Source organism: Condylura cristata, unplaced genomic scaffold (assembly GCF_000260355.1).
Source record: "Condylura cristata isolate star-nosed mole 26May11 unplaced genomic scaffold, ConCri1.0 scaffold00003, whole genome shotgun sequence".
Classification (NCBI taxonomy): domain Eukaryota; kingdom Metazoa; phylum Chordata; class Mammalia; order Eulipotyphla; family Talpidae; genus Condylura; species Condylura cristata.
This window is the reverse complement of record NW_004567104.1, coordinates 20,033,602-20,046,314: the sequence shown is the minus strand read 5'-3', so window position 1 is coordinate 20,046,314 and position 12,713 is coordinate 20,033,602. Positions and strand designations below refer to the sequence as shown.

Sequence of the window (12,713 nt, the reverse complement as noted above, 5' to 3'; positions counted from 1 at the left end):
GAACAATGAGAGGGGGAAAAAAAAACCGTAAGAGACTGGAATTATGTTTCCAGTGGAATATTCCAAAAAGGGATTTGACTGCAGTGATGCCATTGGCGGGACCATACTGATGAGGGGGGGGCCATTGGTGGGGAGCAAGTCGTTCATCATGAGCAGGAAGACATTGTAGCCCAGCAGAAGGGTTATCTTGAATGGGGCCCGGTTCCCACTTTCTGCCGGCAGGTAGAAGCTGAGGGCATCGATGGCAACTAGAAAGCCGCTGGGCACTAGGAGGTTTAGGACATAGAGGCTGGGCCTGCGCCTGATGGCCACCTGGTAAGAAGAAAGGGGGGTCAAGTAGAGAGTAGGCTAGAGGCAAGGCAGCAGTTGAGATTTGTACCAGAACAAACTGTCCAGTAAGGAAACGTCACTCAAACTTTCTTCTGACCTTTCTCTCCAATAAAGTCAGCTCCATCTCCTTACCCGACCTTTCCAGTGCTTATCTCTGCCATGCTGCTTACAAGTGAAATGTATCTCATGCTCTGTGGCTCAAGTTGTCAACTTTATTTAACTTTTTACCCCTATTCATGTGGTCTTAGCAGACAGGCGTTTATCTATCATGTGCAAATTGGCGCCTCTGCCGCTTTTCCTACGTCAAGCTCTAGTTAGTTACTTAATTGCAGACATTGAAGACTAGTGATAGGGAAGCAGACAGTGGCAGTCAGGAGGGGTCACCAAAATTTGAATCCTAAATTCTAAATTTAACCATTCACCATCTTTATTAAAAACAAAGTATAGGGCCCTTCCTGGTGGCGCAGTGGGTTAGAGCACAGCACTGAGAAGCTAAAGCCGCTTCCGCATGAGTTCGATTCCCGCCTGCCCCAGAGGTGACCACATGGTGCGGCAGACCTCTCCTGGCCCGCCCGCTGCTCCCCTCTGCAGTGTACTTCGTCGTTCTGCTCCCCGCTCTGTGTCTGGTGAATCCTCTCACCCTCTGCATCTCTGGCCTGTACCCCAGTTCTGTATGTACAATAAGTACATCTTTAAAAAAAAAAGTATAGGACACGGGTGACTTGGTGATGGGAAACCCGCGGGGATTACAATTGAGATGAAAAAAAATGTACAAAATGATGTAAAAATAAACTGTTATAATAAAAAAAATAATAAATCAAGTATAGGGCCCTCCTTGGTGGCTCAATGGGTTAGGACACAGCACTGCAACCTGGCTGTGACCACTTCAGTGCGAGTTCGATCCCTGCCTTAGACCTCTCCTGACCCACCCGCTGCTCCCCTCAGCCAGAGGTTTGGGGAATGACAGAATTCACCAGAGACAGAGTGAGGAGCAGAACAGGCAGACTGACTGAAGTACATTGCTGAGGGGAGCAGCGGGCAAGACAGAAGAGGTCTGCCGCGCCATGTGGGTCACCCCCCAGGTAGGGATCGAACTCATGCTGTAGTGGCTGCAAACAGCTTCATAGTGCTGCACTTTAACCTCTTGCACCACTATGGAAAGCCTGGAAGGACTTCTTCATTCAGTCTTCACTGAGTGCTAGCTAATGCTCCTAACCTAAAGGTAGTACCTAATTGAAGATTTAACTGTAAAAAAGAGTGATAAAAATTCCTGCCTTCATGGAGCTTACTTTCTTGGAGGGGGAGCTTACATTCTAATGGGCAGCAAATCTTCAAAGTAGATCACAATCAAGGCCCCTGAGCTCACATAGAAAATGATTTGGTCATACTGGTTGGTGCCCACATCCATCTTCATGGTTGTTTGGTAGATGCCCAGAAGTATCCACGCCCCCTTGCTCTGAATGAGTTTCTGTGATGTCTTTGAAATCTCTTGAACTTCCTTCTCCAAACCCAGGATCATCTTCTCCACTGCAAAGCAGACCCAGACAATTCAGCATCCCCAAATGGTCCCATCCCCGCCAGTCCAGACTGTTTGGTTCTTTGCCATTCACTCCTACACCCTTTCCAAAAGAGAGTCCCTCAATGTTCCCAGCTCTCTGTTCTCTTCTCTTTAAAACCCTTATTCTGCCTCTAATGGCTACTCTAATGAGCCTCTCTCACCTGTGTAGATGAAAGAGCTGAAGGTGAGTGTGCAATTCTGTTCATCAAAGGGGAAATAGAAGATGTCCAGGTTACAGAGGCTGACCACACGCATGGGCTTATCGTATTTGATGCGACCTTCATTACTGATGTAAGCCATGAGGCCTGTGGGTGTCTGATCCACATCCATGCTGTATGTGAGAAGGACAGGGAGGTCTGACTGACAAAGTACGCTGCTGAGGGGAGCTGTGGGTAGGTCAGGAGAGGTCTGCGGCGCCATGTGGATCACTTCTGCGGCTGGGATACATAAAATGCTGAAGTGTCTTTAACTTCTTAGTGCTGTGCTTTAACCCGCTGGGCCACCAGGGAGGGTCCCTAGACTTGGTCTTTTTTCTAAGGCCACTCCGTTCTTGTGCTCCAACCCCTCATAACTTTCCCCTTTCCAACTACTACCTTGTTCTGGGGTTTTTTATAAGCTCCTCAGGTCAGATGCTGCTCTTTTCCAAGCTGTTTTTATTGTGTGGCCCCACTGATTACATCATGCCCACCCTTCTCTCGAGCTACAGTTTCCTCTTTGCTTTACTCAACCCTGGTACTCACAACTCCTCAATGAAGATATCTGGAAGCCATAAGTTCTCAGTTGCCACACTGAGTTTCCTGATGCCCCCACATTCTTCTGGGTTCCACTGGATGAATGGGTTGTACCAAAACTAGAGGAAAACGGCATGAGACAAACAGGGTGGGAACTAGTTTTGGTCTTGCTCTGTTGCTTGTACCTTTCATGCCATTTTTCACTCTCTAGTTCCTTCTCTGGTGACAGTTATCACAATGCCTCTAACCAGTTAAGGCTTTGACACTTCTTGATCAGTGTTCTTGGGGGAGACCTTGAACTTGACTTTGGGTTCCCTGGGATGAAATCCAGGGAACTTCTATGACTTGGTTTATGCCTCTTTCTCCCCGTGCCCTATCTCTGCCCTCCCCGACTGGCAGAATAATTAGGAAGTGTTGTGTTGGTCTGGGTCTCTTTGAGCTTGTCTAGGTTGTGGGTAAGTGTAGCTTTACCCATTGTAGCCTGCAAAATTGGCTCCAGGAGTGGAAAAGCAGCGTGCCATAGAAAAGGGGAAATGGAGTCTACCCTACCATATTTAGCCACAGGAAAGACGTCATCAGTTGAAGCTGCGCATCCTGGAAAAACAAGTTTCATCCAGAATCATTAACTTCTTGTAGTCAGGTTTAATGCCACTACCCATCCCTCACTCTTTTCCAAGGCTGTTTGATGTGGTGATCATAATTTTAATCGCAAATCACTGAAAAATGTAGGTTAAATATATGGGTACATGAACAATGAGAGGGGGAAAAAAAAACCGTAAGAGACTGGAATTATGTTTCCAGTGGAATATTCCAAAAAGGGATTTGACTGCAGTGATGCCATTGAAGCCTTCCCTGTCAGGTCTCCCCACCCCTCAGAGTGAGCTCTTAACTTTATAAAATCCATTCAGGGCTCACCACTAGGCTGTTGTGGTGTTGTGCCAGTGCTTACCACTTCCAGGATGGCCGACAGGGTGAAGGAGATGTTGACATGAGTGGGGATGCTGTAGTTGATGAATGGTCGGAAGGCCTTTCTGTCAAACACTGCTTGGAAGGCAGCAGGATCCACTCCATGCTGGTCAAAGCCTGAGCAATTGATGGCGAAAGTGTCCCCTCTTCCTGTAGAAGGCAGAGGATGTGAAAGAGTGCTATTGCTGGGGTCTGGAGAGTGTCTGCCTAGAGAGAAAACGGGGCTCTGGGAGAAGCATGTGAGCTCCTCCTTCCTGTGTCGTGGCATATGGGCTGGGCTGGTAAGCAAATGTGCAAACTGATGAGCTGAATTAGGACACCATTCTCAATTCTGTCCCCATGCAAAACTTGTCCAAATGAGAATGCAAACTCAGCCCTGACCGCCACTTTTCAGCATCCTGCTACATTCTTAACTACCTCACTGCAGACCCCTCCATCTATGGGCAATGTCTTTCCATTGCTCACCTCTGTCCTTGAGTCCTCTTGGTGAAGCCCATGACAAATTTTTCCATCACAGTTCTCTTGCTTAATATATTAATAAGGCATAGGTGATCACAAATTAATGACAGGGGAAATAGGTAAATGTGTGACATATGTGGGACCTTAAAAGAAGAGCCCAGTTTCTCAATGTAATGAATATGTTATGTCTCTACCATGTACTGTGATTGTTGTCTTCTAAAGTTCAGTAGTTATCACCACTTGACTGTCTTATGGGAGTCCTCAATACCCACCTTCTACTAGTATCTTTTTAGACATACTAGAAAGAGTTAACATGGCACCATCTTCTAGAGAGCATATTTTTTACCTATCTCAGATGATGTATTATCACTCATTGTTCATATTCAATAATGAACAATAAAAATATTCTAATTTGGGAAAAATGTACTGGAAAAGGTTCTCTCTTTCATAACATTTCTTCTCATCCACGTTCTTCCTCTCAGCATCTCCCCTGTTCCATTTTCTAGCTCCAAGAGAGCCAAAAAAGAATTTTCTTCTTTACACCAACTGATAATCATAAACCATGGAGATAGATTATGTGCCTGAAAAGAGAAAGACATGGGAAAGAAGAGGCGAAAGAAGCATGGGGAGAAGCAGCTAGAGGAGAGTCAACTGAGGTCAGGATCTTAGAAGAAGTTACCACATTATCAGTGTCTGAGTTTCCATTTTAGCAAAATGAGCATCATGTCATTATCTGTCTAGGGCTAACAAGAATGAACCTAGTTTCTGTTTCCAGATGTCACATGTCTTCGTTGCACTCATCCCTTCTTACCTTGAAGCAACAGGTGGAGAGTGAAACAGAAGAGATGTCCTCTTTCCATCTTCCTTTCCTTAGCTGTTCTGCAGAGAGTTAGGGTTGATGTTGGTCTTAAAGGACCATAGGCCACACCTTGAGTCCTGGCTTTGAATAATACAGGTGTCAGGTGGCTTTAACCACCTCTCTAACAGGCTTCCCTGGTGACAAGGGAATGTCACAGAGAACTAACCCATTCAATGCTTTAACTGGACCTGAATCTAGTCTCCAAAAGGAATCTGGCAGATCAGTTTGGAGAGAAGGAAACAAAAACTCTGCGTCCCTGGAGCAGCGCCAATGACCTCCTCATACTTTCAACCCCTCAGGTATGTAATGACGACCGCTTTTCATGATAGAGGCACAGGTACATATTTTAACCTTGCTGCCATCACCCCCCCAAATTGGAGGTCTCTTGTTTTCTCACTCACTTTAAGCTCTGAGGTTTTAACATGATTTTGATACTGTCAAATCTTAACTTTTTTGGTTTTTGGAGTGTGTACAAAGGAATTTGGACATAGGTCTGTTGATAGGAGACAGTGCTTACTAGGACAGAGTGGAGGTTGCAGAGGTAATACTGGTTTTAGAGGAAGTTGATTTCTGTGGTCCTGAGCTTGTAGCCTGCAAGTTTCTGCTGCTTTTGGCCCTGCTAGTGGTTTAGCAAAAAAGCTGTTCACATTTTAAAAATTGGGGCATTTCACATAAAAATAGTTCCTGGCTTCATTTGAAAAGTAAGATCAAACAATACTGGGCTCATATCACTACTGAACAGTGTGAGAAGCTAAGAAATGGTTATGCCCTTTTAATGGAGCATGCTCTTTTTAGATCATACCAGTCTCTGTCATCAACAAGAAGTTCTAGAAGTCTTATTCCCTACCAGCTCCTCCCATTTATGTTCCTCTTGGTCTCTGTAGATGTTTGAGTTTGCCTTTGGGTGTAAAAAGTGCTTTTCTTGTGTGAGGCTTAAGAATATTTGGGGAGTAATTTAAAATGATCATTTTATGAGTCTACAGATTCAGAGTGTACAAGTATATGGTTCATGGTGGAAACCAGCAATGGTATGGTTAGGTTGATCCAAGTCACCCGTGGCTTAACCTGTTTTATTTTAGGTTTTTTTTTTTTAGTTGGGTGAAGGTTCCAGAGAGAGTAATTACTGACTGAGAGAACAAGGAAGAGCACTGCTTCAATGGAGAAGCTTTCCTAACTGAGTTGGTATGATGCAGTCAGAAAGGTCTTTAGTCTTTAGTCGAAAGACAAATCCTGTTTCTACTAGAATCACATTGACAACTCTTAGCTTTGGTCTTCTCAGCTCTCCAATTGGGAGGATAAAACTTCTTGCAGAGATTTTATGTGGTTCAAGGTAATATAAATATATGGGGCCTTTCCCATAAAAAGCAGTTAATAAAATTGAAGCAGAAATGACAGTAAAAATGACAGTAATTGTCGTTACATTGGCTTGCCTATGATTACCCAGGTTGCTTCATCCAGAACGGAATCTTCTGGATTTAAAATGTGTGGGTGGGGCCCTCCCAGTGGTACAGTGAGTTAAAGCACAGAACTAAGAAGCTAAAGCCACTTCAGCATGAGTTCAACCCCACTCCGGAGGTGATTGCATGGCACGGCAGACCTCTCCTGACCCGCTCGCTGCTCCCCTCAGCAGTGTACTTTGTCAGTCTGCCTGTACTGCTCCCCACTCTGTCTCTGGTGAATCCTCTCACCGCCCCTGCTCCCTGGCCTGTACCCCAGTTCTGTATGCATAAATAGATAAATCTTAAAAAAAATGTGTGGGTAACTGAAGACGCCTCTGTTCCAGTGAGCAGCATTAAATGGAGATAACCACCACCCCTCAGCATCTCCTCAGCATCACTCTGCATCATTTGAAGTCCCCAAATCCCTTCCATTGTGGGAAGGTTATTTTTTCTTTTTTTAAAAGATAGGTTAAGTCGCATTACTCAAAGTAATTTTTTCTTCCTTTTTTTTTTTAAATTGAGGTAACATTGGTTACAACACTGTATATGACTCAGAAGTATGAGGTCCTGACTCTTCAGGTGTATGTTACCTTGCCACCCCCACCAGCAAGTACCCATAGTGCTCTATAGTCCATTGGGCCACCCCCACCAGCAAGTACCCATAGTCCTCTATAGTCCATTGGGCCCTCCACACCTTGCTCTCTTTCCTTCCCCCACACCCCACCCTATAGACACAGTTCTACATCCACGTTTCTAGGGTTTGTTATTAGTTTACTCACAGTATTTTCTGTAGAATATTAGTTATGTAGGATGTTGAATGCTACTTCTAAAAAATTATTTTGGTTACTTCAAGTTCTAGAAAGTCTGCGAAATGTTGAATTAAACATGTCTTAAACATATTTTATTATTGCAGGATTTCTCAGAGTATTTGGCCAAAATGTTAATACAATTCACATATCACATATATAAAATTTCCCAAATTAAGTTGACTTTGGAAATTTCCATTTCTTGGAATATCTTGCAAGATGAGTATTCCATGGATTATTTGTGAGAAGCATGGCTTTAATTTAATAAAATAAATGTGGGTGGCAAAGCTTGAAAATTTTGTCTTAAGCTTGCTACAGATAGAATGTAGAATGCCAGCAACATTTTGTATAAACAAATGGAGAACTTTACAAAAATAAACTAGATAAATATTTCAAAATCTGAAATTTGCTTAGAACTGTAAGAACCTACAAGTAAATAGAAAGGAAAATATGAATTTCAAGCTGTTTCTGAATCCCCGAGCAGTATAAACCTACACTGACTGAAGGAGGAAGCGTTTATTTTTTTGTCCTTTTCCTTTAGATCAGTGACTTGTCAGCTACAGGCCCATGTTATCCACCTACATTGAATTTTAGGATGAGAGTTTAAAGGGTGCTTCGGTATTTTACTTCTCAAATCTGCTTAGTCACTAACATTTTGTTTATTTTTTGAGGGGGTATTTTTTAAATGTTACATATACATTACATCATTCCTTTCTCCTCTCAGGTGTGGTTACCATGAAATTCCAACCACCAAGTCCCCCGCGTCCCATCATCATAGTCCCTTGAGCTCTCCCCACCCCTCTTTTGATCCTTCTTCCTCCTCCTCCCCTGCAGAATGTCTCTGATTTACAGTTGCCTGTTGATTATTTTTTCTTGATCCCTTATTTGGTTCCCCTATATTCTTCCTATAAGTGAAACCATCTGATATTTTTCTTTTTCCCTCTGGCTTATTTCACTGAGCATAATCTTCTAGCTCCACCCATGTTGTTGTGAATAGCATGTGTTTATCTTTTTTGATTGCTGACTAGTATTCCATAGTGTATATATACCACATCTTCTTGATCCACTCATCCGTTTGGGAGCATTTGGGTGGTTTCCATATCTTACGTATTGTAAATAGTGCTGCAATAGGCATAAGGGTGCAGGTGTCCTTTTGAACTAATGATCTTGTGTCCTTTGAGTAATCCCTAGGAGTGGAATTGCTGGGTCATATGGTAGCTCTATTTTTAGTAGTCTGAAGAACCTCCATAGAACTCTCCATAGTGACTGGACCAGCTTGAATTCCCACCAGCAGTGTAGGTTCCTTTTTCTCCACATCCTCACCAACATTTATTGCTGCCTGTTTTCTTTAATATGCAAAACAAAACTTTGTTTCTCAATTTTTTTTTAAAGATTTATTTATTTGTTCATACAGAACTGGGGTACAGGCCAGAGGCTAAGGGGCGGCGAGAGGCTTCAACAGAGACAGAGCAGGGAGCAGAACAGGCAGATCCACGAAGTACACTGCTGAGGGGAGCAGCGGGCGGGTCAGGTGAGGTCTGCAGCGCCATGTGGTCACCTCCAGGGCAGGCGGGAATCAAACTCATGCGGAAGTAGCTTTAGCTTCTCAGTGCTGTGCTTTAACCCGCTGCGCCACCAGGGGGGGCCTGTTTCTCAATTTTTAACCCATTTCACATTTTTAAAACTTGCTCTTACTCTACAGACCCGGACCATAGTCGCCAAGGTCTTTGGAGAGGTTCTCCACCTTCTCTCCCCACCTGTTGTCCCCTCTGCTTGCTGCTCCCTCCTCTGCCAATTCCATCATCTCCACCTCCTTCACCTTGCCCACTCCCGCTGTCTCTCAGATGTTACAAGCAGCTGCCTTCTCTAGCACTTGACACAGTTTTAATTCAAATCTGTATGAATGTTTGTCTGGGACTCAAGCCCCAGAAGGGCAGGAAATTTGTCTGCTTTAGTTCCATTGTTCCTCCATCAAACATTGAATCAATGAGTATAAGTAGACAACATAAACATATTACAGTTCTGCTTTGCAGTATACATTTTTTAGTCCCTTGCTTGTGGGTTGGAGACTGTCACCCTCAAGGCACTTCACAACATGAACACATTTCAAGGAGCAGATGCTTTGCAGTCAATGTCATATAAATAAGTCTAGTGGAAGTCACTGGCCCAGGACACCCTTGGACAGATGGGGACAGTACCATAGTGCGGAGGCCTAGTGCTAGGGCCATCCAGTGCTTGTGTACCCTAGTTTCCCCCCAAGTCTATAATCAGTATATTTGAAGTGTGTTAAGTGGAATTTCGGATCTTTTAAACTTACACGAAGCCATCAGATATGCAGTTTTGGGGTGTACTTTGGAAGTACTAGTATGTCTCAGTTTGAGGTGTGATGAGGAAAAGTTATCCTTATCCTACTGGATGGCCAGAGACACACTAGGAATTCTTATCACTAGATACTGATACCCTATATTTTACATATATATAATTTACATATGTATACATGTATACATACGTGTATGTTATATGTATACAGACACACAATAGACTGGATAACTAGGTTATGGCATTTTTACAATGGGATACTACATAACAGTTAAAAAACAAGTCTGTCTATCTATCTACTTATCTATCTATCGATGCAAGATTGTATCATAAATCACACATATCTCCTTTAAGGGGAGAAATGGTTTGTTGCTATGATATTAAATTTTTTTATTATGAAATACCTAAAGCCAAAAGTATAGTGATAGTAGAAGCCATGTACCCACCTCCAAGCTTTGTTATATTTTAAAAGTCATTTTTTAAATAAATAAAATCATACAGAAACAGCTGAAATCCCTGTGTATTCCTCTCTGATCTTATGCTCTCTCCCTCCCACTAGAGATAACTTCACCTTGAACTGTTGTTTATCATGCCCAGAAGTGGTTTTATATTTTAAAAAACGTGTGTGCATCCATAAACAACACATTTTGTTCACCACTGTCTCTGAGACATTATAGCTCTTGTTTGCTATTATATAGTATCCCATGGTACAAATACTATAATTTAATTATGTATTCTTTCAAAAATAGAATTCAGGTTCTTTACATTATTAAAGATAATTCACAAAAATTATATCACTTTGTGTACATGTGTGGGAGACCCTTAAAGGCAGTTTTTCTCCACTGGTGGCATTAGTCTAAGGTACTCATTTCTGTGTAATGGAATAACTTCTTCCTGGGTCATCTAGAATACTACTAGCTTCATGTTGTCCTTGGGAGAATTGAGAAGCTAGTCATCAAATAGGTTTGTGTAGGGCTAAATTCACGTTCAAAGACCCCTCTTGAGAAAGGTCACTTGAAGTCTAGCTGGAGAAGTGGAATCATTATGTCTGAAAGGAGGAATCTGTAGACATCCCAAGCTGCCACTGCTATTCATTCTTTGCTTCTTCCATTGTAACAAGCTGCAGGTGACTCACAGTTACTCAGCTAAGGACTGTACTTCCCAGTTTCCCTGTCAATTAGATGTGTCCATCTTTAAAATACATATATTTATTTATTTATGCATACAGAACTGAGGTACAGGTCAGAAGTGTGGGGCAGTGAGAGGATTCACCAGAGACAGAGTGGGGAGCAGAACAGGAAGACTGATGAAGTACATTGCTGAGGAGAGCAGTAGGTGAGACAGGAGAGGTCTGCCATGCTATGCCAGGGATTGAACTCATGCTGAAGCAGCTGCAGCTAGCTTCATAGTGCTGCACTTTAACCCACTGCACCACCAGGGAAGGCCCAGATGTGCCCATATTATTAAATGGTCACCAAAACAATGTGAGTACATCCTGGTGGGAATGTAAACTGATCTAGTCACTATGGAAAACACTAACAATGGGTCTATTTTATGATCTAATGATTCTACTCCTAGAAATCTGCCCAAAGAACACAAAAATACCAATTCAAAAGGAAAGCTGTACTCCAACTTTTATTGCAGCACTATTTAAAATAGCTAAGATATGGAAACAACCCAAATGGATCAAGATGTGGTATATATACATAATGGAATACTGCTCAGCAATCAAAAAGATAAAACTCATGCCACTTACAACAACACGGATGGAGCTTAAAGGGATTATGCTAAAAAAAAAATAAGCCAAAAGGACAAAGATAAATATCATATTGTCTCACTTACATGTGGAACCTAGAGAAGCCAAACAAAGGATCAGGAAAAAAGGCAAAACTTGCAAGTTGACAATATATCTGAGTTATCCCTCAGGGGAGAGGGGAAGAAATGGGATCAAAATGGGAGGAAAGAGCACAAGGGACTATGGTGATGGTTCACTGGTGCTATAGTGATGGGAGAACTAAGGCAACTACATCAGAGGGGAGAAATCAAACACTGTACAAAAGTGAACACTTATGTAAGAAAAAAAAATAAATTATTAAAAAAAATAATGTGAGTGCGGTTGATGTTTTCTGCTCCCTGGCTAGTGCCTGAAGTCCAGGCTACACCTTGATCATACTGTCTCTTTTTCCCTTCCACTGGATGACTGGTGGAGGTTATGGGCAGGGTTGCTTTGGAAGCGTGTGTTGAACCTGGCTGACCCCATCACCCTGGGTCTCTGATTTACTGCCAGAAACAACATGGCATTGCTGATTTGGTATACTTATCTGGGACCTTTTTGTATGAGAGAAGCAAACTTCTTGACTTCAAAACACTGAATTTTAGGGGTGTAGTCTGGTTTAACAATACATCCCATTTCCAACCCACTAAGTATGATGAAATTGTTCTTTAATGTGGTTCTTACCATTCATCTTTTGCCAGCAATGGGTGAAATAGCCTTTCACCCAGATATTTGACAATTTGAGACTTGATCTCAGATTTTGTTTTCCTTTGATATGGACATAAAATGATTTTTCATTGCTATTTTATTTTTGATTTTTTTATTTATGCATACAAGAACTGGGGTACAGGCCAGAGGTGCAGAGTGGTGAGAGGATTCACCAGAGACAGAGTGGGGAACAGTACAGGCTGATTGATAAAGTACACTGCTGAGGGGAGCAGCAGTCAAGACAGGAGAGGTCTGCTACGCCATGTGGGTCAGCTTTCTGGCCAGGGATCAAAGACGTGCTGCAGTGGCTGTGGAGACCTTCAGTGTGCTGTGCTTTAACTTGTTGCACCAGCAGAGAGGCCCGTCATTGCTATTTTAATTTTCACTTCTCTGATTGTGAGATTGGGTGCCTTTTTATATTTTACTGGCAGATCAGGTCTTCTTTTCAATGAACTGTTTGTTGATATCATTTGCCTATTTTCTTATAGAGGGCTTTTTTTTTTTGCCATTCTTTAAATATTAGAAATTATTTGTATGTGTTGTATTAAGAGCTTTGTCAGTTATAACTTGTGGCTTATCTTTTCAAAAAACAGATAATCTTTTCAACAAACAAATGAAATAGTGTCTTGCACAGAAGTTTCATTTTTAATATAGTGAAACTTATTAATCTTTTCTTTATTAGTCTTTGTTTTGTATCTTAATAAATTTTTCTCCACCCTCAAGTTCATGAAGATGTTTCATAATTTCTTCTCAATTATTTTTTT

General features: G+C 42.2%; 1 protein-coding gene across 1 annotated transcript in view; it reads right to left on the bottom strand.

Moving 5' to 3' along the window:
* Window positions 1-12,713, bottom strand: part of LOC101629587 (5-hydroxytryptamine receptor 3C) — a 14,909-nt gene that overhangs the window by 672 nt on the left and 1,524 nt on the right. Inside the window, exons 2-8 of the mRNA XM_004675397.2 lie at window positions 4,856-4,923; window positions 3,569-3,735; window positions 3,169-3,213; window positions 2,629-2,738; window positions 2,050-2,219; window positions 1,697-1,857; window positions 1-312 (exon numbers count right to left, since the gene is read on the bottom strand). Of these exons, the coding sequence (XP_004675454.2) occupies window positions 1-312; window positions 1,697-1,857; window positions 2,050-2,219; window positions 2,629-2,738; window positions 3,169-3,213; window positions 3,569-3,735; window positions 4,856-4,923 (1,033 nt within the window). The remainder of the gene's footprint in view (window positions 313-1,696; window positions 1,858-2,049; window positions 2,220-2,628; window positions 2,739-3,168; window positions 3,214-3,568; window positions 3,736-4,855; window positions 4,924-12,713) is intronic.